At 42.0% G+C, this 27943-nt stretch overlaps 1 protein-coding gene across 14 annotated transcripts in view; it reads left to right on the top strand.

Moving 5' to 3' along the window:
• RBM47 (RNA binding motif protein 47) overlaps positions 1-27943 on the top strand; it is a 183741-nt gene that overhangs the window by 47442 nt on the left and 108356 nt on the right. For 8 of the 14 annotated variants that reach the window (XM_049886960.1, XM_049886962.1, XM_049886959.1 and 5 more), the window contains one exon: positions 22698-22781. The exons of the other annotated variants lie outside the window; for them this stretch is intronic. In XM_049886960.1, coding sequence (XP_049742917.1) covers positions 22698-22781 — 84 coding nt within the window. The remainder of the gene's footprint in view (positions 1-22697; positions 22782-27943) is intronic. 14 annotated transcript variants of the gene reach the window in all.

Below are 27943 nucleotides of genomic sequence, written 5' to 3' on the forward strand. Positions count from 1 at the left end.
AAGTAGATATTTGTGGGCCAGTGTGTGTACGTGAGTCTGTTGTCTGCGTAAGAACAATGTATTGTGCACATAGAAACATCTAGAGGCTTTGTCCTGGGAAGAGCCAGGCCAGGCTTTTGAATAAAACATCGAGTGCCCATATGTTCAAGGTGTCGGGCTAAGGGATGTGTCAGTGTTTCCAAGTGTTAGTGGCAGCTTGGACTAACATCAGCTGATCTTCTGCATTTCACGTCGTGCCAGAATTTCTGTAAATTCACTTTGCTAGGATCTAGGAAAAGGAATGAGGAAAAGAGAATTGGTTTAGCAATAAAAGCTATGCTGTTACTTCTCCAAAACCTTTTTTAAAAAACCTGAATCCCCACTGTATTATATTGTATTTAATACCTTGCCTCTTATTGGGCCCACACCCACAATGGGATAAAAGAATTGCCAGAGAACAATGTTTGTCAAACTTGTCTGATGAGAAGTATTACTGGGGCTCTGTTGAAAATTAGAGATTTCCAGACCCCGTAGCAGTTAAGTGCTACGGCTGATAACCTAAAGGTCGGAAGTTCAAATCCTCCAGGCGCTCCTTGGAAACTCTATGGGGCAGTTCTACTCTGTCCTATAGGGTCACTATGAATTGAAATTGACTCAGTGCCAACGGGTTTGGTTTTTTTTTTTTCTTTAGTAGTGCTGGTGCAGAAAGTCCAGGGTGAGGCCAAAGAATCTGGTATTTAAAAATACAAACTCTCCAGGGCACAGCTGAGAAACACTGCTGCAGTACAGTGGTCCCCAACTTTTCAAAAGGGAGGTGCTATGTTGTAGCTAGGAGGCATTAGGGGTTCGATGGCAGAATTGTTGCCTCCCATGTGGGAGGCCTGGTTTGATTCCCGGTTGGTACACCTCACGCGCAGCCACTACCCATCTGTCAGTGCAGGCTTGCGTGTTGCTATGATGTTGAACAGGTTTCAGCGGAGCTTCCAGACTAAGACTAAGAGGAAAGGCCTGGCAGTCTACTTCCAAAATCAGCCTGTGGAAACCCTGTGAATCACAATGGTCTGATCTGCAAGGCATCATGGGGATGATGTAGGACTGGGCAGCGTTTTGTTCCTTTGTGCATGAGGTCGCCATGAGTCAAAGGCCAATTTGACACAGCAGCTAACAATGACAACAACAGTGTGGTAGCCGCCCATGTGAGGGGCAGTGTGGGGATAATGAGAAATAATGTCACTATAAGGCCCAGGAGGCAGAAGATCTGGGTGAACGCCTAGCACAGCAGGCCATCCATCAATATTGATTGACTGCATTGGGTAAGCACTTGGCTGCTAACCAAAAGCATGGTGGTTCAAACCCACCCAGTGACTCCGTGGGAGAAAGACCTGGAAAAAACAAGGCCCATAAAACCCAAAGTCCATTGCCGTCCAGTCGATTCCAGCTCATAGTGACCCTACAGGACAGAGTAGAACTGGCCCATTGGGTTTCCACACAGCGCCTGGTGGATTCCAACTGCCAACCTTTTGGTTAGCAGCCGTAGCACTTAACCACCACCAGGGTTTCCGAAAAACTAGGCAGTCCCATCGAATTCCAGCATTCACAGATTTCACTGCATAGAAACTCAATGGAACTGCCTTGTGTTTCTGGGTCTCAAAAGTTTTCCGCCTTTGATAGGGTGCCATCTTACCATTTTTCTGTCGCCCTGTATTAGTGGAAAATATTTGTTTTCCTTTTCTGACAGGTTTCTGCCTTACACAGATTCCGGCTTTTGCAGGTTTTACTGCATTCAAAATCTTCAGATGTGACAGTAGGCATGGGGCAGGTGGCAGTCATCCCTAAAGGTTATGGTCAAGAAAACCCTATGGGACAGGTCTGCTATGTTACATGGGGTTGCTATGAGTCGGAATCCACAGCAGCTAACAAAACGGAAAATGAGGTTGCTTTGGGAAATAAGCACATACTGTCCCTGAAGGTAGTCTGGGTGGGTGGTATGGGAAGGCAAATCACATTCAGAAGACTACTGGGTGAGCACGGGATTAGAGGTGGGGAGGAGGAGAAATCTAACGCCCCCCTCCTCGGCCTGGTGCAACTCCAGTCTGTTTCACAGTATGTGATGACCTCGTCTTTGGGACAGGAAACCAGTGACTTCAGAAGTTCCTCTCGTGGTCTGGCCTCCAGTGAGTGCTGTCAACTCTCCTGCTTTATCTAGGCTTCCAAGGAGGGCCACCTTCTGACTGTCACATTTCTTCTTTAATCATGTTTATTCCACAGCCTGATTACTCGCCCCCTCCTGCTGGTCTTGGATTCGGGTGGTCTCTTTCCATTGACTTCGCATGTTTTTAGATCTGGTGGGTCTTGCAGATTGTCTGTCAGGGGGCTTGTTCCCTGGATTGTAATCTCATTGTACCTATTGTCAAACCTGCCATTGGTTTAATAATAGCTTTTACGAAGAGTAAACATGTATATTGATTATTTGAGAAAGGTTAAAATGTAAAATTGGGTACATTGTAGAATGGAAGAAGCAGGTTTTCAAGTATTGAGGGGTTACCATGCATTGTTAACTGGCTTTGTCAATTAAATGTTAACTGGTTGGCTGGCTGAATGAATGAATGACAGGTTTCTGATCTTCTTGTGGAAGGATCCTCTTACTTTAAGACAATGGGATAGTGCCAGAAAGACCTGGGGTTACGTCCCAGCCTACTTCTCAGAATCCTTTAAAAAGGACAATCTCTCCAAGGCTCAGTTTTCTTCACGGAAAGAGGGTTTAACAGTTCCTACCTTGCTTGTTTGTTGGAACGGTTAGAACCAGATGCATAGTCAGGATTATCACTGTGTCTGGCATGTGCAACCAAAATCCAAACCAGTTGCCATTGGGTTGATTCTGACTCATATCGACCCCACATGTTGCAGAGTAGAACTGTGCTCCATAGAGTTTTGAAGGCTGTGATCACCAGGCCTTTCTTCTGAGGCACCTATGAATGGGTTCAAAGCGCTAGGAGTCGTGCTTAACCATTTGCACCATCCAATGACTCCTGTCTGGCACAACCAAAAACCAAAAGCAAACCTGTTGCTGTGGGGTCGATTCCAACTCATAGTGACCCTGTAGGACACATAGCCAGTGGTGAAAACTTGGTGAATAATGAAAGACAAAGGGAACAGCAACAAAGAGGACATAGATAAACATGACCACAACAACAACAACAAAAAAAAACAGCAACAAAGAGGACATAGATAAACATGACAACAGGATATGTAAAATCTTAAGATGTGACTGTAGGCAGGGCAGCTGGGAGTCACCCCTGGCTGTTGTAGCTGCCTCCACCCCAGGCTTGCAGATGAAGGCCACATTGGGAGGAACTGAGAGCAATTGGTAGTAATGTAAGCTCCAATTAGATTTTTGTTTGTTTGCTTTTTTAATTTAACCTGGCAAGAAGAATGTCTGAGCTCTACTGGTCATCTGAGAGTAGGAAGAAAGTCTTGGGCCATGTGAAATTGTACTCCTGAAACACTTGTGCCTTAGAAACATGGAGACGGCCATCACATGGTTTCCAGGGCCTGGTCTTTTAAAATCTGATCTTAGTGAGCATTTTCAGCATCTTAGGGCTTTTCTGCACTTTTCATGGAGTGCATTCTGATTTCTCAGGTGATAGTAGTGAAACCTTTAACTGCTGGTGACCCTGGCCATGTTAGGAAATTCCTGAAAATTGTGAAAACTCTGAGTGGTTTGGCTGTGTTTTGACAGCAGCGTTTTAGCTGACTGGTCTGGTTTCTACTGTGAGGCTGACAACCTCCACAAGGGCCAGGGTGGAGAAAGGGGCCAGGCTAATGCTGCCAGTGAGTGCGTGGTTATGGGTGAATAATTCACAGACCTATTTGTTAATCAATCTAATGGCTATCATAAATAATTTGACTCCCTCCCCCAAAATAAAACAAATGAAATAATTGCGAGCTGCTTGAAATATATAGATTTGAAGGAACACCAAGTTATCTATTCATCTTATGGTTTGAGAGTCAGAAACCCAGTGCCGGAGAGTCAGGAATGGGGTTTATTTTGTGCTACCAGCAGGAAAGAGGAATTGAGAAATCAGGAACAAGCATTCTTTCTACCCTGCAATAAAGGGCCTGACTTAGCAAAACAACAAAAATCCTACTTTTGCACCAGCAAGAGTCTTCTTGGTATGGGTGGGGCCTGGAGAATGGTGGAGGGGATATTTCATGAAACTAAAAAGAACTTTGCTGAATCAAGATTTTCTCTGCAGTGCTGTTGGTCACCCATATGAGCAAAGTTAGAACCTGTATTCTGTATTTACATGACACTCAGTCTTTTTTCCTTGGCACTCTTAACACGTTTTAAAAATTTTAGATAGACTCTCTAGGATTTGCTTCAGATTTTCTCAATTGTCACTGTCTGGAATTTTAGGGCTTTAGGGAGAAATGCAGCCAATCTGCATAGTTTGGGAAGACAGGAATCACACACCCATGAAACTTAGTTATTGTTGAAATCACATCCACGCGATGGGCTAACCATATTATATTCTCTATTAACCACCTGTACTGGTGCGAACAGTTAAGCATGCTTAGCTCCTAACTGAAATGTTGGCGGTTCGAACCCACCAGCTCCTCTGGAGGAGAAAAGATCTGGCAGTTTGCTCCTGTAAAGATTCAGCCTAGAAAAGCCCTGTGGGGTAATGCTGCTCCGTCACATGGGGTCGCTATGAGTCAGAATCCATGGTAAAAAAGAATCCATGGTACACACCAACATATGTCAGATAGGTCCCTGGGTGGCGAAACTGGTTAAGTGCTTAACTACTAACTGGAAGATGGGTGGTTCAAACCCATTTGGAGGCGCCTGGGAAGAAAGCCCTGGTAACCTGCTTCCGACAGATCACCCACTGAAAGCCCTATGGATCACAGTTCTACTCTTGACACACATGGGGTCACTATGAATCAGAAGCGACCTGGCAGTAGCTGGTTACTAGTTATATGCAGGCCTGTGACCAAGACAGAGAAAGGCTCTACTTTCTCCAAGCTTATGTTCTAGCTTGGCTAGGTAGCCTCTGAAGAAACAACCATCCCTGAGAGCAAAACAGTATCTATGTAATGGTAGCACGTTATACTCATCTAACATGGGTGAAGTCAGGGCCTGCCCTGTTCACCACAGAGTCTAGCTTGGTGCTTGGCACATAGTAGGTGCTCAGTCAACATTTCTTAGAATAAGTGCTTGAATCAATGCATGTCTAAATCTTAGAATCATAGCATCCAATATGGTGTAAAATAAAGCAGATGAAAGATGAAAAATTCACAGGGAAGAAAAGTGCTTTCGGAACTTGTTTCGATGAGACACCTCCATCGTAAGGGAAGAACACAGACTCTGGAGTCAGGCATACTGAATTCAAATCCCAACTCAGCCTCCTACTAACAGCAAGTCACTTAGTTTCTCTGAGCCTCAGTTTCCCCAACTGTAAAAAAACGAGAATAAACCCATTGCCATTGAGTCGATTCCGACTCATAGTGACCCTATGGGACAGAGTAGAACTGTCCCATAGGGTTTCCAAGGAACACCTGGTGCATTTGAACTGCTGACCCTTTGGTTAGCAGCCGTAGCGCTTAACCACTGTGCCACCAGGGTTTCCAAAATGAGCATAAGAATACCTATTTCGAGGACTAAATGAAGCAACGGTATAAAGGTATAAAAAGGGTAGGCTCAAAACGCCATTCCAGGAGTTTGGAGAAATTCAAGACAGTTATAATTAACCTGGATGGGTTTATAATCTGATTGGGGAGAAAAGATCGAAACAGGTTAAAAGTTAAATAAGAATAATAAAGTTAAGCAACAATGCAAAACCGCAGCAGATAACACATTCCTGAGCAGCATGTGATGAAAAGCCAGACAAGATAGCCCAGGCAATAAGGCTTTCACAATGCAGAGGCAGGAGAAGGCCTTGCTTGTGTCTGTGGGTGAAGTGCTAGCCAACCCCTAGTTTTATGTTGTGAAATTTAAGACTCTTTCATTCATAACACATAAGCATTTATTTATAGGCATAAATACACAAACACAACAAATAAAGAACAAGCCATGATGAATGTTACAAAGGAAAGCTTGTAGGGAGATGTAAGCATTTATTTATAGGAATAAATACACAAACACAACAAATAAAGAACGAGCCATGATGAATGTTACAAAGGAAAGCTTGTAGGGAGATGTAAGAATAAAAGAAGGAAACTATAATTTTGGGGTGTTGGTGAAGACTCCCCTGAGGAAGTGATGTTTGAACTGATACCTGAAAAATGGAGCCAACCCAAAGTACTTGGTGAAACAAGAACACCGATGGCCCAAATTAAGCAACATCTTTTATTTCCACAGATAATTAGTTTAGGGGATAGAAATAAAAACTGAAACACAATTTATAATTGTTCTTGACATTAGGAAGAGTCAGTTTTCAGGAAACACACTCCCCAACATGTGCACAAACCCACATACTCCCTCTACCTACATATGTGCACGCCCACACCACACCACACTCACAACCCTCCCATCCCACCTTGTTATAACCAGTGTGTCAGAGTAGAACTGTGCTCTATAAAGTTCTTCCGAGGTGCCTCTGGGTGGACTTGAACCTCCAACCCAACAGGTGACTTCTCTGTACCAGCCATGGACTCCTGTCACCTCATAGTGTAATCTGAGAAAGAACGTGGAAAGATCATTTCAGATACCCAGTTGGGTCCGCTCCAATTTTTCCCACAAGCTCCTGGGGAGGATTTCAGAGAGGTGAAAGTTTTGGTCACTGAAGACTTTGGATGCCCTTTTCCCAGATGAGGGGTGTGACTTGCTGGGAAGTTCACTGCTCTCAGGGTTACTGCTAGTCCGAATCGGTTTTCATGGTTGGCAACACAAGGCCACTCCAGCCAATCGCATTGCTGAATCCTGGGTTCCTGGAACCATGTTGGCAAAATAGTTCAGACAATAATTGTTTTTCAGATCATGATCACATTATCTAGTCAAAAACCCAAACCAGTTGCCATCGACTCATGGCGGCCCTATGTGTATCATAGTAGAACTGTGCTCCATAGGGTTTTCAGTGGCTGATTTTTTGGAAGTGGATCACCAGGGCCAGACAGGGCTCCTGTCTTGCATTAATGGCCAGGTACACTGCCAGCTTTTTGTCTTCTTTTTTTAAGTTTGTTTTGTGCATCTCACCTTTTCCTAGGAAATGTCTAAGCCAGCTGATATTGTCCATTCTGGACTATTTGAATTGTGTTAGAATCAAGCCAGCTTCCAGAGACACTATTGCATTGCATACATTGTCAAATTGCACTTTAAAAGGAGAGAGGACAGGAAGTAATCACAAATGACTGGAAACAGCCTCAGATTGGAAGTTATAGCTGGGACCGGAAGAGGAGGAAGTATAGTTCAGTCAAATGAACACTTAGAGCAGAATTGAGAGTGTTCATTCCTCAGGCTCACTTCCACTGAGCTTATTCTTTGTGCCAGGCATGTGCTGAGTCCTGGGGTTACAATGAAGAATAAGGTAATGTGCTGGGTCCTTTTAAACCAACTCAGGCTACTGATGTATATCGCTGTTTCTGTGTGAGCAGGGAGAAACTAGCTAACCTCTCTGGGCCTCTGTGTTCTCATCTTCAAAACAAAAGAGCGGTGTAGGTTATAACTAAGGCCCCATTTCAACCTTCTGAAGCCTGTGATCCTAAGAACCATTTCACAGAGATTGTTGATCAACCACTATCCATCCCTCTCATATTCCAATAAAGCACATGGGCTTTTATTGCAACAAGAGGGACTTGAGGTAGACTGAAGGAAGGACTAGTTGATAGTGTCAGTATTGGAATGGTTTTAATGGCAAGGATATTTCATTGCTCAGTTATTAGTTGAGTACTGACTAGGGCCAGCCCCTACTTTAGGAGGTGGGGATACCTTGGTGAGGAAGACAAAGTCCCTACCCTTATGGAGCTCATGCTTCAGGAGGCCAGATAGATAATAAAAATGGGTTAAAACAAACCATTGCCATCGAGTCGGTTCAGACTCATAGCAACCCTATATGACAGAGTAGAACTGCCCTGAAGAGTGCCTGGTGGATTCGAACTGCCGACCTTTTGGTTAGGAGCCATAGCACTTAACCACTGCTCCAACACGATTTTTGGACACATACCAGTAATGTAATTTTACATAATAATAAGTACAAAGAAGAAAAATAAAGATAGGAAGTGGATAGAGAGCGATGGGGTTGATAATTGGTTGTCGTTAATTGCTGTAGAGACGGTTTTAATTCATGATAATCCCAGGTACAACAGAATGAAACATTGTCTGGTCCTGTGCCATCTTAGCCATTGTTGGTATGCTCAAGTCCATTGTTGGGGCCACTGTGTATTTTGAGTGGTTTTTCTCTTAGGAGAGAGCCCATCGTCCAGCACTATATTGAATAATATTCTGTTTGATCCACAGGATTTCCATTGCCTAATTTCTGGAAGTAGATTGCCAGGCTTTTCTTCCTAGTGTTAGTCTGGAAGGTCTGCTGAAACTGTCCACCGTGGGTGACAGTTTGAAATACCAGTGGCATAGCTTCCAGCATCATAGCAACATTCAAGCCACCATACCATGCATGACAAACTGGCAGACAGGTGGTGGTGGGGATTTTTTAAAAGAGGGAACAGGGAAGACTTCTTAGAGGAGGTGACATTTGAGCAGAGACCTGAATCCAGTGAGGGAGAGAGCCACGTGAGGAGGTGTGGGAAGGGAGAATACAGGACACGGAATGGTAAAGGTGGGGGGGTGGGGACATGAGCTGGCTTGTTAAAGGAACAACCAAGGGGTGTGAGGGAGTGGGAGAGAGGTAGGTAACGAAATCAGAGGGGAAACCAGAGGCACGTCATGCAAAATCCTAGTGGAGCAGCCACTGGAAAGTTTTGAGAAGGGAAGTGGCGTGACTGAATTGTTAAAAATTGCTGTGCTAGAATAATGGGTTCAGCATCCATTTTGTCATGAGTGAGTCTAACTTCGGTGTATGTTAATTCATCTTGCCCAATACTGCAGGATATGGGCAAGATGAAAAATTTTTTTAACATCTCAACAGCTGACATACAGCTTTTTAAAAGTCCTTAGAGTCTGTATTATATTCCTTAAAAACTATACTGCCACCTGTTACTGTCTCAAGCCATAGAAAGACAGATCACAAAGGGAAAACTTGCCAGCTTAATTCTGTAATCTTTTATCTTCTTTTTCCAGTGCAACTTTGGAAAGATGTGTTATTTGATCCTCCCTCCCTACTTCTCAATCTTCTTTCTTTCCTTCTTGCCTACTTCTTTCTTCTCTGCCTTCCTCCTTTCCTCTCCCTTCCTTTGGCAAGTGCTTAATATTTCACTGGACACCTACTTTTGTGTGCCAATGCTAATAAAAACCAGTGTTTGGGTAAAATTTGGTTGTTGTTTCCTATCTTTGTACAAAGCTATCTTGGGAATGCTGAATAATATTCAGAGATGGTGGTAGCGTTAGAGCTTTCATTTTGACTTTCTTTGCACTGACCTTGTTTGATGCATATACTAGCTTCTGATACTCTGATCCTATGCTGCAAAAGTGAAAGTAAGTACAAGAGTACATTAAAATTAAGCAGCAATTGAAATTGAAAACCCTTTTTGAATTTGTCAGCCTCAAACCAGAATAGTCTTGTGACAATGCTATTTTCTCAGTTACCTCAAACTCAGCTCGTGACTGAGTTCACAGTGTTAAGTCCATCCCCTCACATAGAAGCAGGCCAGCACACCCACTCTTGGTTACCTTGAGAAATACTTGTGGGCAGTCAGAGAGTGCTACCGAAGTAGCTTAATAACTGCCCACTTTTGTGCTCAGAAAAAGTACATATCAAAACCACAAGAGGGCAGCTGTCCAGTGAACCTAAGGTTAGAAAAGTGCTGTTCTTTAGACATAGGATAATGAGGGTGCAGACTGCTGCGTTTTTAAAAATGTTTCTTGCGTAAGGGAGCTTTTTTACGTTCCTAGCCAGCTTCTTCCATTCAAAGAAATTAAAAGTTTTAAGGCGCTTTCTTCTTTCCCGCAGATTTAATTTCTGTTCTCTTTGGAACACAAACACCCATTTCCGTTTGAATCCCTTTCCCCACATCTTCCATCCCTTAAATCTTTATTCAGTCTTTATTGAAGTACAATTTACACATAATTAAACCCACACATTTTAAGTGATGACTTTTAACAAAAGTATAGAGCTGTGAAACCACTACCCTAATCAAGATATTAAAGTTTCCATCTTTCTAGCAAGTTCTCTTGAGCCCCTTTTGCAGACAGTCACTCTGCGCAGGCTCCAGGTTTGCTCGAGACCTTAATCTTGGAAAAAGCTGTACCCGAGACAACACTTTTTATAAATTTAAAGTAATGATAAAGCAAAAATATTATGACCCTTTCTTTATAAGATGTTGCTTGAGTTTTGGAGAGACCAAAGGAAATCAGACTCTACTTCATTCTAAGATAAAGTTATATATGTTTCTTATTCTCTGTAGTTGTGACTGGCATTTTAACCTGGCTAATATTCCCTGGGAGCCCCCTGGGTGGTGTAAATGGTTAACACGCTCGGCTGCTAACTGAAAGGTTGGTGGTTCAAGTCCACCCAGAGGCACCTCGGAGGAAAGTCCTGGTGATCTGCTTCTGAAAAATCAGCCATTAAAAACCTTACAGAGCACATGACATACATGGGGTCATCATGAATTGAAATCCACTTGACGGCAACTGGTAATATTCACAGAGAGAGAACTGTCCATTAACTGCACTATCATTATTACCCATGTGTTCCTAGGTTTATTTCTGCTGTAATAATAACTAACTTTTTAAAAAAATTTTATTGTGCTTTAAGTGAAAGTTTACAAATCAAGTCAGTCTCTAACACAAAAACCCATATACACCTTGCTACACACTCCCAATTACTCTCCCCCTAATGAGACAGACTGCTCCCTCCCTGCACTCTCTCTTTTCGTGTCCTTTTCACCAGCTTCTAACCCCCTCCACCCTCTCATCTCCCCTCCAGGCAGGAGATGCCAACATATTCTCAAGCGTCCACCTGATCCAAGAAGCTCACTCCTCACCAGCATCCCTCTCCAACCCATTGTCCAGTCCAATCCCTGTCTGAAGAGAATAACTAACCTTTATTGAACTTGAGTATGTACATGTACGAATTAACTCGGGGAATCCTCCCTATGAGGGAAGTGCCACTACTATCCATATTTATAGGTGAGGAGACTGAGATACAGTCACAGGTGGTTTTGACTAAGAAAAATAAGGGGTGTTAGCACCCTCATATGAAATTAAAAGTTTTTTAAAAAATACGAATGTATGTTTTTATTGATCCCAGTAGTCCCCAACTTAAAAACCAATGTCTCACTTTACGTGTATCATGGCCTCTGGCGGTGTCACCCATGCGTGGCTGAATGCCATGATGATCCCCATTTTGCATCCCTGACCTTGACTACCAAATATCCCCAGGACTGTTTCTCTGCTTCCTGCCTTCATCTTCTCCTGACAGGTCGCCTTGCCATTAGCTGTCTGTGATGGTTAAGGTTGTATGTCAGCTTGGCTAGGCTTTGATTCTCAGTGGTTTGGCACTTATGTAATGATGTAATTTATCAAAAGAAACTCTGAAACTTGCTCTTGAACTTAGAGTAGCTAAAGCGAACAGAAGAAATGCTCATGTAAAAGAGCCGAACAGAAGATTTCAAACGGTGGCTCAAGAAGACAAAGTATTATAAAGAAATGTGCAAAGAACTGGAGTTAGAAAACCAAAAGGGAAGAAAATGCTTGCCATTTCTCAAGATGAAAGAACTGAAGAAAAAATTCAAACCTCGAGTTGTGATATTGAGGCATTCTATGGGCAAAATATTGAACGACCTAGGAAGCTTCAAAAGAAGAAGGAATATACAGAGTCAGTGTGCCAGAAATAATTGGTCAACGTTCCACTATTTTAGGAGGTAGCACATGATCAAAAATCAATGGCATTGAAGGAAGAAGTCCAAGCTGCACTGAAGGCATTGGCAAAAAACAAGGCTCCAGGAATTGATGGAATACCAATTGAGATTTCAACAAACACATACAACACTGGAAGTGCTCACTTGTCTATGCCAAGAAATTTGGAAGACAGCTACCTGGCCAACTTACCAGAAGAGATCTATATTTGTGCCCATCCCAAAGAAAGATGATCCAACAAAATATGCCTATTCCCAAGAAAAGTGATTCAACTGAATGCAGAAGTTATGGAACAATATTAATATCCCACAGAAGTAAAATTTTGCTGAAGATCATTGAAAAATGGCTGCAGCAGTACACGGACAAGGAACTGCCAGAAATTCAAGCTGGATTCAGAAGAGGACATGGAGCAAGGGATATCATTGCTGATATCTGATGAATCTTGACTGAAGCAGAGAATATCAAAAAGATGTTTACCTGTGTTTTCTGACTATGCAAAGGCATTCAACTGTGTGAATCATAACAAATTATGCATAATATCGCAAAGAATGGAAATTCCAGAACACTTAATTGTGCTCATGAGGAACCTGTGCATAGATCAAGAGGCAGTCATTCGAACAGAACAAGGGTTACTGCATGGTTTAAAGTCAGGAACGGTGTGTGTGGGTGTTGTATCCTTTCACCATACTTATTCAATCAGTATGCTGAGCAAGTAATCTGAGAAGCCAGACTATATGAAGAAGAACGTGGCATCAGGATTGGAGAAAGACTCATTAACAACCTGCAAAATTTGCACTGGGAAAATCTGCTACAAAAAGCCTCTTTAAAATATTAAAAAGCAAAGGACTAAGGTGCTCTTGACTCAAGCCATGGTATTTTCAATCACCTCAATATGTATGTGAAAGCTAGACAATGAATAAGGAAGACCAAAGAAGAATTGATGCCTTCGAATTATGGGTTGGCGAAGAATATTGAATGTACCATGGACTGCCAGAAGAATGAACAAATCTGTCTTCAAAGAAAAACAGCCAGAATGCTCCTTAGAAGCGAGGCTGGCCAGACTATCTCACTTAACTTGAACATGTTGTCAGGAGGGACCAGTCCCTGGAGAAGGACAGAATGCTTAGTAGAGGGTCGGCAAAAAAGAGGAAGATCCTCAGTGAGATGGTTTGACACAGTGGCTGCAACAATGAGCTCGAACATAGCAACTATTGTGAGGATGGCTCAGGGTCATGTTTTGTTCTGTTGTATGCAGGGTCACTGTGAGTTAAAACTGACTTGATGTCGCCTAACAACAATAACAATTTGGCAGTTATGTAATGATGTAGTCATCTTCCATGATGTGATCTGATATGATCAGTCAGTCATTTGTAAGGGGAGTTTCCTTGGGGGGTGTGGCCTGCATCCAATATATATATGGACATTCTGGCTAAGCTTGCTAGCTTGCTCTGGATCCTGCATTTGGCTTGTCATCATCTGACCTCCAGTTCTTGGGACTTGAACCAGCGGCCTGCTGTATTGCTTGCCATTCTTGGGATTCATCATCCACCACAGCCTGTGAATCAGTGGCCTGCCATCTACCTGCCAATCTTTGGTTCATCAGTTCCTGTGGCTGTGTGAGTCAGGAGAAGCCTCCAGCCTGATGCCTGACCCATGGATTTGGGACTTCCCAGCCTCTACAAACACATGAGCCTTTCTCTGAGATAAAAGCTCTCTGTTTATATATGGGCTTCACTGGCTTTGCTTCTCTAGAGAACCCAACCTAAGACCCCCTCCTTTCTCTGTATTGTCCTTCCCTGTGTTGTGGTCAGGGTGATCTTTCTAACATGCAGTGCTAGTAATGTCACTTTTCTGATTAAAATTCTTCAATGATTCTTTCTGCAATAGCACGTGAGCTCCTGGTTCCTTGCCTTATTCAGCCTCTGCTGCTCTCTACTGCCCACCCTCAGTCTGGCTGCCCTCAACTAGTTGCCTTTCTCCAGACACAGCATTCTCTCGTGTTCCTGCACTCTGGAGCTGGCTCTTCCTTCTGTCTAGAAAATGCCCTCACCCTTAACCCTTGCTTGCTGGATGCACTGTTACTCATCCTTCAGGACTTGAGCCACGTGTTCTTTGATTAACCCAGACAAACTTGGAACATTCTTCTAAGTTTTCACTGCCCCATGTGCTATAACTGGTGTCACATTATTTTATAATGGTCTTTTTCTACTTCTGAGCTCTACTCATCTGTTCCCTCCTAGAGGGGCCCCACTCATCTGTTACCTCCTAGAGGGCAGAAACTCTGTCTTTTCAACTTGATATTTCTAGTCTAGCTCAGTACCTGGACTCCTTATCCAGACTCTAAGTATATGAAGGCAGAGAACACATCTATTTCAGTCAGCACTGTTGTGGCTAGTGCCTGGCATATGGCCTGACCTGTAGTAGCAGTTCAGTTCATTTTTTTGTCCCAATGTGGTTTACTGTATGTATGGATATACATGCATGAACATACACATGTGTATATATATATATATATATACCTATAGAGATGTCTATCTGTGCACACATATGTACCCATATATTCATTCCCATACACAAATATGCCTATGTATATATTCACATAACCACTCACATATTTCTTGTTTGGTGCAAAATTACATTTGTCATATCCGTTACCGAAAAGTCCTTTTCTTTAGTGCACTTCTTAGTGACATCATTTACCTTGGTCAAGCTGTGTGCACTTCATCGACATTTAATGCTACCTTTTCCATCACCAAAAATAACAGGTGTCTCCTATATCCAGAGTGCTTCTTTCCATCTCCCCATCCCTGGTAACCACAAAGGAGTGTTGGTCTCTGTTTATGTATCTATTCTTGTCTTCTTACAAAAATGCGATCATACAATCAATATTTGTCCTTTTGTGATTGACTTATTTCACTCAGCATAATGTGAATTAATTTTTGTTGAAAGCATGCGTAGTGGGATTTAAAAAAAACAGATAATGGGTACTATTTTTTAATTCAGTTTTTGAATAAACAACATATGAATTGTTAACAAATTGGAAAGTTAAAAGAGGATACAGTGAAAGGTCTCCTTTCTGTCCTTGACCACTACTTTTCCTCCATCCCTCTCTCCATAGGTGAGCACATTTTTAACTCCTTCTGTCTCTTTCCAGCATTCCATTAGTCATTTTCAGTAAAACAATAACGGATTCTTCTTACAATTTTTTTATATAAAAAGTAGTATATTAGACATGTTCTGTGCCTGGACTTTTTTTAATTAAAATTTTAATTTTGACATAATTGTAAGCTGACACGCAGTGGTTAGAAATAATAGAGAGAGATCCCATGTACCCTTTACCCGATTTCTCCCAATGGTAGCATTTTGCAAAGTGATGCTACAGTATCACAACCAGGATATTGACATTGATACAGTTAAGGTACAGAACATTTCCATCACCACAAGGAATAGCAAGTGCGTTACTGCCAAGTCAGTTCTGACTCATGGTGACCCCATGTGTTATAGAGTAGAACTGTTCCATAGCATTTCATGGCTGTAATCTTTTTGGAAGCAATTCACCAGGCCTTTCTCTGGAGCTGCTGAGTTTGAACCATCAATCTTTTTTTCTTTGTAATTTTTACTGTGCTTTAAGTGAAAGTTTACAAATCAAGTCAGTCTCTCACACAAAAACTTATATACACCTTGCTACACACTCTCAGTTGCTCTCCCCCCATGAGACAGCCTGCTCCCTCCCTCCACTCTCTCTTTTTGTGTCCATTTCACCAGCTTCTAACCCCCTCCACCCTCTCATCTCCCCTCCAGGGAAGAGATGCCAACATAGTCTCAAGCGTCCACCTGATCCAAGAAGCTCACTCCTCACCAGCATCCCTCTCCAACCCATTGTCCAGTCCAATCCCTGTCTGAAGAGTTGGCCCTGGGAATGGTTCTTGTCCTGGGGCAACAGAAGGTCTGGGGGCCATGACCACCGGGGTCCTAGTCTCAGTCAGATCATTAAGTTTGCTCTTTTCACGAGAATTTGGGGTTTGCGTCCCACTGCTCTGCTGCTCCCTCAGGGGTCCTCTGTTGTGGTCCCTGTCAGGGCAGTCATCGGTTGTAGCCAGACACCATCTAGCTCTTCTGGTCTCAGGCTGTGGTCTCTGGTTTATGTGACCCTCCATTTCTGTCTCTTGGGCTCGTAATTACCTTGTGTCCTTGGTGTGCTTCATTCTCCTTTGATCAGGTGGGTTGATACCAGTTGATGGATCTTAGATGGTCGCTTGCTAGCATTTAAGACCCCAGACGCCTCTCTCCAAGGTGGGATGCAGGGTGTTTTCTTAATAGATTTTATTATGCCAACGGACTTAAATATCCCCTGAAACCATGGTCCCCAAAACCCCGCCCCTGCTACGCTGGCCTTCGAAGCATTCAGTTTATTCTGGAAACTTCTTTTGGTTTAGTCCAGTTGTGCTGACCTCTGCTGTATTGTGTGTCGTCTTTCCCGTCACCTAAAGTAGTTCTTATCTACTATCTAATTAGTGAATACCCCTCTTCCTCCCTCCCTCCCTCCTTCCCCTCGCCTCATAACCATGAAAGAATATTTTTTTCTCTGTTTAGGCTATTTCTTGAGTTCTTATAATAGTGGTCTTATACAATATTTGTCCTTTTGCAACTGACTGATTTCACTCAGTATAATGCCTTCCAGATTCCTCCGTGTTACGAAATGTTTCACAGATTCATCACTGTTCTTTATTGATGCATAGTATTCCATTGTGTGAATATACCATAATTTATTTATCCATTCATCCGTTGATGGGCACCTCGGTTGCTTCCATCTTTTTGCTATAGTAAATCGTGCTGCAATGAACATGGGTGTGCATATATCTGTTCATGTAAAGGCTCTTATTTCCCTAGGATATCTTCCAAGGAGTGGGATTACTAGATTGTATGGTAGTTCTATTTCTAGCTTTTTAAGGAAGTTCGAACCATCAATCTTTAGGTGAGCCGCTGATCGAGCTGCTCGTCCCACCCAGGGGGCTTTTACAGGTAGTCCTCGACTTCAACATATTCAAGTTACTATGAACCTCACGACCATCTTTTTGGGGTTTTTTTGTACATCTTATCATTAGTAATATGTACTACATACGATGTTGCAGCGCACAATTTGCTGATGTTATCATTCTCAGATACAATGTTTCCAATCCCCAAAGACAAAAAAGACCGCGTTTATAAAGATACTGATAAGAAAAGGCAATAATAGTGAAAACTAAAAAAAAAAAAAAAAATGAGATATTCGATTTTTGTCAGAACCAACTTCTGAAAGAACAGAACCCCTTTGTAAGTTGGGGACTATTTATACAAGGAGTAGTGGGTGTTCTTAAATGTAAAACATGGTTTAATATAAATGGTTTAGCTCCAGGGGTTGTAAACTGAAAAGCCACCAGCCATGGACGTATTTTGTTTGACCTCACAGTATTTCAAAGTGCTGCCTTTGACACCTGTAGGTAGAGCGAGCCTCTCCCTCTTACCACTGCTCACACTATCCCTACCACCTTGCACTTGGCCTACTTTCCTAGTTTGTTACTCTCTTGGTCCTGATAGCCATTTGAGTTTACGAGCTCTGGTTTAGACAGTCTCTCTTTTTCTTTTTGTGGAAGTAAATGTTTCTTAATATTTTTTAAAAAAAAGATGGGGGGAGCTTCTGCTGTATTGTCAGAATCATAGAGAATTAGAAATTAAAAAAATAAGCATTGATGATGATTTAACACATCACCACCTCTTCTAGCTAATGACCTTTATTGAATGAGAGTGCTAAGAACCTGAAAGCAAGGTTTGTGCCCAACAATTTAAGGTTACTGAGCATTGTAGATGTGGGCAGATTTTTTTTTAAATGTTCAGCATTGGCCCCATAAGAGATTCTCGTGTGGACAAATACCTCCATGATCAAATCAGTTTGAGCAACAGGTTAAGCAAAGTTCAATACAGTTCTTTATGGTAGGACTTCCTGGAGTTGTTACTTAATAACATTAATTAGTGATTCTCCAGGTGGGAGATATGAATCCACAATTTCATTGCTATTATTTTAAAATCACAGAACACCCTTTTCTCCCTCAGAACGAATCATACTGACTAGTGTTTGCAGAAGACATTTTGGGAAAGTTCTGTCTACTGTCAATATGGACTCTTGGTGATGGGTTAAAAAAAACCAAACCTATTGCCATCGAGTTGATTCTGTCTCATAGCGACCCTATAGTTCTACCCAGAGTAGAACTGCCCCACAGGGTTTCCAAGGCTGTAATCCTACACAGTGGCTAGGTGGGTTTGAACCACCAACCTTCCAGTTACTAGCTGAGCACTTAACCATTGTGCCACCAGGGCTCATTTGGTGGTGGATAAGAAAAAAAGTTTAGGTGCGGTTGCCAGTGAAAGAAAATCTAAAAATAATAGTTGTTTAAACAATATAGTTTACTTCTCTGACATTATCTTGATAATGCAAAGGTAATCAGTCAGGGCTGGTATGCTACCCGTTCCATCTTAGTCCTTTTCTATTCCAACAAATGACTTTTCCATCCTTACTGCTGGAGTTCCATCTGCCATCTTATCTACATTTCAGCCACCAGGAAGGAGGGAGGGACAAGGAAGAGAATATCTTCTCCCTTTAAGAAGAGTATTTCCCCAAATTTGAAGATAACACTTTCAGATACATCTCATCAGCTGTAATGGAGACTAGGAGTTAAAAAAAATTGGGCATTTTGTTACTACTAAGGTAGAAATGGAGAACAGGTATTTGGGGACAATGACAGTCTATAGTTTAAAACAAGTAATAAAATGATCCTTTAATCATCATGGTTATGGGTCCTTCTAGTCTCTCTCTTTCATAAGGTTAATATAAAGCCACAGTGCTGTCAATTCAACAACACCAAAACCAACAGGATCAAAAATTGCCTTATTGGAGAATGCTCCTCATTCCAAATTTGGTATTGACTAGCAATTACAGAAAAGTAGAAGAGACTGCTTAAATCCTCAAAGGACGCAGACATACACCACTATATTAGGTTGCTTTTCTTATACATGTTAGGACTCTAAAGAATCACTCTACCAACCCATAGGGTTTCCAAGGAGCGGCTGGTGGATTCAAACCACTGACCTTTTGGTTAGCAGCTGAGCTCTTAAGCACTGCGCCACCTGAGCTCCTTTCTCTGTGTTTTGTATATAAATACACACAGATGCCAAAACTACCGGCCTAGAAGGACTGCCCTGTGCTTTGAAGACAAATGATTTTCCTTTTTAAGACAGTGTTTTATTTAAAATTTTTACTTTCTAAAATGAATCTAAATGTAGATTACCACTTGTTGTTGGGTGCCATCGAGTGGATTTCGACTCATAGAGACCCCATGCGACAGAGTAAAAATGCCCCCATTGTGTTTTTCAGGCTGTAATCTTTACAGGAGCAGATCTCCAGGTTTTTCTCCTTTGGAGCAGCTAGGTGGGTTCGAACCGACAACCTTTTGGTCAGCAGCCAAGCTTAATCGTTGCACCACCAGGCTCCTTAGATTACTACTACGCCCATTGCCCTTGAGTCCATTCCAACTCGTAATGACCGTATAGGACAGAGTAGAACTACCCTGTAGGGTTTCCAAGGAGTGGCTGGTGGATTGAAACTGCCTACCTTTTTGGTTAGCAGCTGAACTTTTAACCACTATGTCCCCAGGTGTCCAGATTACTACTAAAAAAAAACTGGTTGCCATCAAATCAATTCCAACTTATTGCGACCCTGTAGGACAGAGTGGAACTGCCCCACAGAGTTTCCAAGGAGTGCTTGGTGGATTCGAACTGCTGACCTTTTGGTTAGCAGCCTTAGCACTTAACCACCACGCCACCAGTTTTCCAGATTACTGCTACTATCCATAAAAAAAACAAAGTATTGAAAAAAAAAGTCCTTCTATTTGCAGGGCTGTCACACAAGTGTGAATATTTCCCACCTTGAATTAACACACATAAGGATAAAATCCAAACTAGGTGGGTTAAATAGTGAACTCAGGATACAAAAATTGAACCTTTTAATTGAAAATCAGGCAGTAAAATATTTGTGATTTCAAATGAATGTGTTACATTTCCCATGATCAAACATATAGTCAGCAATCGGTTTTCTGATTCATGGGGAAGGAAATAAAAATTAAAGCCCACAGGTAACATAAAAACTATTTTAATCACTTGTTTTCATCTACAGCAGCTAAAGCTACAAATTCACAATTAGCGTCGGCTGAGCTTAGATTTTACTTCCTGTGGGATTTCTGTTTCACGTTGGTGATAGGTCATAAATGCTGAAGGGACAGAAACATCAAAGTTGATGACGAAGAAAAAGCAAAACAAATGGCTTGGGTAATCGCTTAATCACACAAAACCTTTAAGGAAAAGGACTTGTGTGAATTTGGGAAAACTGAACTGTTAAATACTCTGAGACCTCTTTGTAAACACAAAGTACTGTTTAAACAGGAACTAGCTAAATAACAAAAATAATCTCTACAAGAACATAGGAGACCCTAGGTGGTGCAAATGGTTAACATGTTCGTTGCTAACCCAAGGGTTGGTAGTTCAAGTCCACCCAGAGGCACCTTAAAAAAAAAGGCCTGGCTATCTATACTGAAAAATCGTCCATTGAAAATCCTATGGAGCACAGTTCTCTGACACACATGGTGTCACCGTGAGTCAGAATCATTTCAAAGGTAACTGGTTTACTGGTTACAAGAACTTGAAAAGCTGAAGACAGAGATAGATGGTTAGATATAAGGTAGGGGGAGGTGCGGAGAGGGACAGGGACAAGGACTGTCAAGTATTGAGGTCTCTTCCTGATGCGTGTCTTATAACAAGTCAATACAGGAGAGCCCAAAAACCAGGAAGAGAGAGCAGCTTGCTGACCAAAGCAGAATCCGGACAGATTTGTGCATGCACCTGCTGAAACGCCTGATCTCCACTTTGATCTGGGGGCGATATTCATGTTTCTTAAACAACTGACATTTCGTGAAAGCACCAGGTAGAAGTTAGGTGCTTTTCACTTTGGAAATAGATACTCTTTGACTCTATTCACTCCCCAAACTGACATGTGGGCAGCAAACTTTCTTTGCCAAGGGTTTGGTGGACAGCACAGTGAAAGCCGGTATAATACTGACATGGCACTGCCTCCCTTTGCTGTAAGCAAACAGCCAGTTCCTTTATTACCCTTGAAACCAGCCCTCGTGACACAGATTGGACTCAGAGAAGCAAGTGAAATGCCAAGTTTCTGTGGGTCAAAGTTCCTTCAAGCACTGTATGTTAATCAAAAGCTCAACCTTAGTGAATTAGGCCAGTGAGCTGGGAAGAACTTTGAAGCTAAGGATTACTGATTTGACTGCGGGGTTAGCAGAACTCTGAGCAACCGTCCATGTATGGAGTTGGTGTTTTCTTACCCTGAGTTAAGTTACAAACTTGTAGTCTTTCTTGGAGGGGGCGAGAGCAAGGCTTTTGTCACCACTGGGGGCTTCTGATGTCACAGTTTTATTCGTTCTTTGTGGATTAGTAGTATAAAGCCTACTGTATTACAATCTAGTTATCAAGTGCATGTATTTAAAGTAAATATGATGTATTATTTACATATGGGAAGAAACAGGGTGGTGCAGATGATTTGTGCTTAACCTGCTTCCATAAAGATCGTTGTTAGTTGCCTTTGAGTTGAATCTGACTCGTGTGTGCAGAGTAGAACTGCTCTAGAGGATTTTGAAAGCTGCAACCTCTCGGAAGCTGATCACCAGGCCTGTATTCCGAGGTGCCTCTGGGTGGGTTTGAACTGCTAACCTTTTGGCTTAGTAGTTGAGCACCTAACCAAACCCTGTGGAGCAGATCTACTCTGTAACACATGTGGTCCCTATAAGTTGGAATTGACTCGAGTGCAGCAGGTTTGGTTTTGGTTTTTATGGGAAGAAAAGCCAAAGGTGAAAAAACATTTAAAACAATCAAAGCTTATAGTGCTTTAAATGATTTTGTGTGTATGGAGATTTACCCTTAGAAACCGCAATTTAACATGCTCCTGCAGAAAGAATTTTAAACGAATGCAGTAATCTCTGTGCCAGGCCCCAGGGGTTCTGCATTATCATATTATTTGTTGTCACAATGTCCCTAACAGGTGGGAGTATTAGGTCCATATCAGATGAGGAAAAGGAGGCTTAGAGAGGTTGAGTGAAATTGCCCAAGGTCACCAAACCACCAAGTGGTGGAGCTGAGCTTCAAACACCTGTTAAAACCTGGGCTTAAACATTTCCCCCTTCTCTTCCCTTGTCAGTAAGATTTTTTCACCTGAATGTCCTCTAGCTAATAGAACCTGAATGGTCTTATAGAAATTGGCAAAAGGAAGTGGCCTATCGTCTCTAGGTATATGTGGGCCAGTGGAAATTTCTTAGCTCTGGTGGTGCAGTGGTTAAGAGCTACGGCTGCTCACCAAAATTCGGCAGTTCGAATCCACCAGCCACTCCTTGGAGACCCTATGGGGCAGTTCTACTCTGTCCTACAAGGTTGTCATGAGTCAGAATCGACTTGTTGGCAAGGAGTTGGGTTTGGTTTTTTGGTCCGGTTATATAGCTTTCCTACAATTCCGAGCACACACAAATGTATGTGATAATAATAACACACTGTGTTTCTCCTTCCCACCCCCACCCCTCCATTCCAGTGAGTGGTCATTAAATGTGTACTCCTCATTACCTGTCTCTGGGTCAGCAATGTTATCTTTTCCGTTTCACAGTTCAGGTAGCAGAGGTATTAGAAGGACACCGTGCGCAGGGTCACCCCACGGACCAGAGATTCCTTGGCTAACTGAGGAGGTTTGGTAAGTCGAGCCTGCTTGTCCTTACTATACCTCAAATGAACATAATTCAGGGGTAGAGAAAAGGAGGTGAACATTACGTTACCTCCCAGTGCCGTCGAAGTCGATTCCGACTCATAGCGACCCTATATATTACCTAGTGATAATCTCTTCCTTTTTTTTTTTTTTTAACATCAACATATATCGTTTCCTTAATTTTCTAGGCCAGAGTGCCCTGTATGTCTGTAGGCCTAAATGTCTCCAGAAAGGTCCCCTGGTCAAAAAGAATTGCAAAAGCTATATTTGAATGATTTTGATAAAACACTTTTAATAAAGATTAGCATGAAAATATCTGGTGATGAATTTTTCTGTAGTGTTTACTGCATCTCAGCAATTTCCCCCTCCTACAATTTAACACCTCTGAAATTGGAATGCATCTTATAATCAATGGAGCCTTTTAGATTTGGTGAAGTACAGAATTTCTCTGATAATCCCAAAATGACCAACATTAAGTGGTCCCTTTCTCCCATTTTGCAGGGTGCAAGTGCATTTTTGTAGGGTAGTGAGTGAATGTTTTCCTCCTAAGGGAGAAAGAAGCAGTCTGCTTCTGTAAAGATTTGTAAAGAACCCTACGGGCTGGTTCTACTCCATCCTGTAGGGTCACTATGAGTTGGAATTGACCTGACAGCAGTGGGTTTTGGGGGATAAAGAGCCATTCTCCAGATCAATAAGATCTCTGTGCATACCAAGGAAAGAATTAAGGTTTTTGATTTTGTAAAACAAAACAAAAAACCTAAACTACTTTTTTGGGTGACTTTATATGGTGGTCTTGAGATTAGTACCCCTGGGGGCCCTTGTAATCAATGAATGCTGACACCCAGAATAGCAAGTGTGAGATAACTGGAGCTGCTTCCCAGGCAAGGGATCCCAGGATCAACCATTTTTTCTAGGTTCTTCTCCAGAACTGGTGTAGTAGGAGTCTGTGACCCAATTACTACAAGCTGTACCCCCGAATGATTTGTCAGTATCTGTTTATCTGTGAGTGAGTCCAAATCCACATTGCTATTAAATGCATGGGAAAATAGCATCTTTAGAGTTAATGTCATGAATGGATGTGATTCCCCAAGTCACATGGGCCTGAATTATACAGACTTTAGAATTTGTAGAAAAAGGCCTGGTGGAGCAATGGTTAAGTCCTCGGCTGCTAACAGAAAAGTTGGCAGTTCAAACCCAGAAGCTCCATGGGAGAAAGACGTGGAGGTGTTCTTCCATAAAGATTACAGCCTAGAAAATCTCATGGGGCAATTCTACTCTGTCACATGGGGTCACTATGAGCCAAAATGGACTCCACGGAACCCAACCACAATAAGATTTGTAGAACCTCTATGTTATGGGGCCTTGTGGGTGGTAGATTCTGAAATTGGTGAGGTTACAGGTGAATCAGTTCACAAACATTTTCTGAGCACCTACTATGTGCCTGATTCTGTGCGAGATGCTGGATAATTAAGAAGTAATTAAGACAAAAGTTTTCTGCCCCCATGGTGCTGATCTAGTAGTCAAGGCAGACATTATATAAGAAGTGAAAGGGACAATGAGTGGGCTGAAGAACTGAAAAGAGTTTTAAAAACAATAACAAAAAGAAGCAGTTGTCGTGGAGTCGGTTCTGACTCGTGGCGGCCCCGTGTGTGTCACGACAGAACTGTGTTCATAGAGTTCTCAATGGTAATCACCAGGGCTTTCTTCTGAGGTGCCTCTGGGTGGACTCCAACCACCAACCTTACGGTTAGCAGCCGAGTGCGTTAACTGTTTGCACCACTCAGGGACTCCAAAAGGAGTTAAAAGAAACCATAACCATTGCCATCGACTCAATTCTGATTCAAAGTGACTGTATTAGGAGAGAGTAGAACTACCCCACAGGGCTTCCAAGGAGCGGCAAGGTGGATTCAAACCGCTGATATTTTGGTTAACAGCTGAGCTCTTAACCACTGTACCACCAGGGCTCCCAAAAGGAGTTAACCAAAAACAACCAAACCTACTGCTATCAAGTCGATTCTGACTCTTAGCAACCCTATTGGACAGAGTAGAACTGCCCTATATGGTTTCCAAGGAGCACCTGGTGGATTTGAACTACCAACCTTTTGGTTAGCAGCCATAGCACTTAACCACTATGCCACCAGGGTTTCCGAAAGGAGTTAAAGGAGATTTATACAAAGGAACCTAACCTAATCAGGGAGGGTTTCTTGGAATTTAAGTCATGTTTTAAGTGAGACCTGAAGGAAGTGGAATGGTTTACTAGGCAGAGGGGAATCAGAGGCAGGTTCTAAATGAGGAACAGCCTGTGTGAGGATGTCAAGGTCAGGTTCAAGGAGCTTAATGGAGAAGAGGCAGAGGGAGAGTTGCTTTGGATGAACAAGTGCCTTCTGTAAAATAAGGACTTTTTCGAATTTCTAGCAGGATCTTTAGAAACCCCTTAAAGAACTCTTTTTCAAGCTAAGGATCAGATTTTTTTTGTCCTTGTGGTTCAGACATTCTTCCTTCTCTATCAGCAATATTTTCTAGAGCTAGACCCCAAGTCCTGTTTTGCTACTAATCCTTTCAGTTCCCCTTAAATCTGTGTTCTTAGTTTCACTCGCTTACCTCCCATAGGAAGAGCTGAAATGCCCGTTGTGCACATAAAAACCAATCTAGATCAGCTTCTAATGAGAGGTTGTTTTCACCAGCAAAGGGTCCCCTTTTCTTTTCCTCTATTTCCCATATCTGATGGCATAAAGGAAAGGTGATCATTGGCAGTGGTAGTATATGATTCCCTCACCAAAGGCTGGATTTAAAAAACAAAAACAGATAGCTTAAGTAGAATGGACAGAGGCCGTGTAGTAGTTGAGCCGGCTACTTGACCCTTTGACTCTGCTTCCATTTTTGGATCAGTGTGAGATTCTCAGGTTTCAAACCTTAGTGCTCTGTGTTGACATGTCCTATCAAGATTACCTGTTGAGCTGAAGCACTTTACTAACTGAACTGACAGATTCAGAAATTCCTACATGAACACACACACACACACACACACAGACACAGACACACACACACAGTACCCCAGTTCTGCTGAATTGGCCATCTCAAGCTTCCTGGGTTTTTATTCTTGAGTGAATTTCATGTGGTTATTTTCTGAAAGGTCTGCTGAGTATAGAGGCTGACCAGAGCTAGGTAAATCTTTTTAACAGGCCTATAATCTTCTATTTGGAAATGTATACCTTTGTGTGAGATATGACTGGTCAGTTTTTTTCCAGACTTTACCATAGAGAAGAAAGGAGAATCAACTGACTGCGATGGATACTAAAAAACTTGAATTTTTAGTATGACTAATAGTTCATGGTGTTGTTGGGCGACCTCTTTGCCATTTCTCTTAAAAAATTAATGTCCAGGTCATTACATGATTTTTTTCTCCAGACAGAGGAATTGTGTGCGCCCCTCTCAATATAGGGGCATCAGAAGTCAGATGGGAAGATCCCTAGGAAAGGTGAAGGGGAACAAAATTACAGAGTTCTTGATGGGAACTTTAAATAGTAAGACATGTTGAGTGCTGACTCTTTTCTACTTATCATAGCCTAGATTTCCATTCCATATCAGTTAATACATTCAGAAGTGGTTATTGTTTAACCTATAAGCTGCAAATGCAAGTTGCATTTGAAAAGGTGGAAAGATGGGCTTGCTTAAGACTGTTTCCTGTGGTAAAATGGCTCTTGGAGTTTCTGAATTGTAGCTTTCATGTGAAATCAGATTTATTAGGGTAAGAGTAAGAAATCAGTAAGATTGAGATGGCCAGATTGCTTAGATGTGTGATTTCCCCCCATATCCCTAAAAATCACCAGAATTAATACCCTTTGGAATATGATCTTCCCCAGTGTTTTGTTTCGAGAAGGTGGATCAAAACCCAAATAGGATTTAAGGTGAGCACTTTAGAGTCGCACAACTCATGTGGTCCATATGAAGAACACTTGCTCAAGAACAAACACAGAGGTCAAACGACTGAGTGGAAACAGACTCTCTTGATTAGTCAGCCACTATAGGGATCTGTCACAAAATGACTCCAGGCTGCAAAAGGCCATCCCTTTATAAAGGTTGGTTCTTTTTCTGCTTCTTTACCTGAAAATAGAAGAGATGTTTCCCCATCACTTATTACTTCTCACTATTTACTTCATATGGTATAACTTAATTACTATACATAATAATTCAATTTGATTCATAAACTTTTATTAATTCGACTAATAAACCTACATAACTAGATAGATAGCTGCTGTTGAGTCAACTCTGACTCGTGGAGAGCATGTATAATATCCTCATGATCGCCAGCATGTTTGAGTCGTTGTGTCAGTCCATTTCACAGAGGGTCTCCTTCACCCTCAGTGGCCCTCTGCTTCACCAAATATGATGCCTTCCTCCAACAATTGATCCCTTCTGATGATGTGTCCAAAGCAAGCAAGTTGGACAAAGTTGTATCGGTAAGGTTTTCATTGGCTAATTTTCAGAAGTAGATTACCAGTCCTTTCTTCCTGGTCTGTCTTAGTCTAGAAGGCCTGCTGAAACCTGTCCACCATGGATGACCCTGTATGAAATACTAGTGGCATAGCTTCCAGCAACACAGCAACATGCAAAGCCACTACAGTACAACATACTGGCAGGTGGTGGAATAAAGCTACATAGGGCCTCATATGAAAGGTACATGTTTTTGAGGGGTACAAACATGACTCAGACATGGTCCTTGCCCCAGAAGAGTTTAAGAATGAAAACTTAAGCACTCAATTAATAAGAAATCCTATTAACAAAGCATTTATTTTAATAAGAAATACTAGAACAAGCAATATCATAGCTCAAATATCTAATCATATTTTTTAAAATGCAGTGAAAGTTAATGTATTCGTTTTCTCAACATGTATCCAGATAACCAGAGAGTAAATTCATGGTCTTCTTTTCTGGACCCTCTTTGTCCTTTTTTATTCCCTTTTGTCTGATATATGATCCAATTCATCATCAGTGTTAATTCAGGCAGAGGACCCACTTGTCTTGAGAATTTATACAAAAGTAAGTCTAAAGTCCTTTGCAATTTATAAATATAAATGTGTAATTTCCATGACTGTATAAGCTGGAGAACTTTCCAGGACTTGGTGTCAAAGTAATTGGACCCAACTCAC

The sequence above is a fragment of the Elephas maximus genome, chromosome 5 (assembly GCF_024166365.1).
Source record: "Elephas maximus indicus isolate mEleMax1 chromosome 5, mEleMax1 primary haplotype, whole genome shotgun sequence".
Classification (NCBI taxonomy): domain Eukaryota; kingdom Metazoa; phylum Chordata; class Mammalia; order Proboscidea; family Elephantidae; genus Elephas; species Elephas maximus.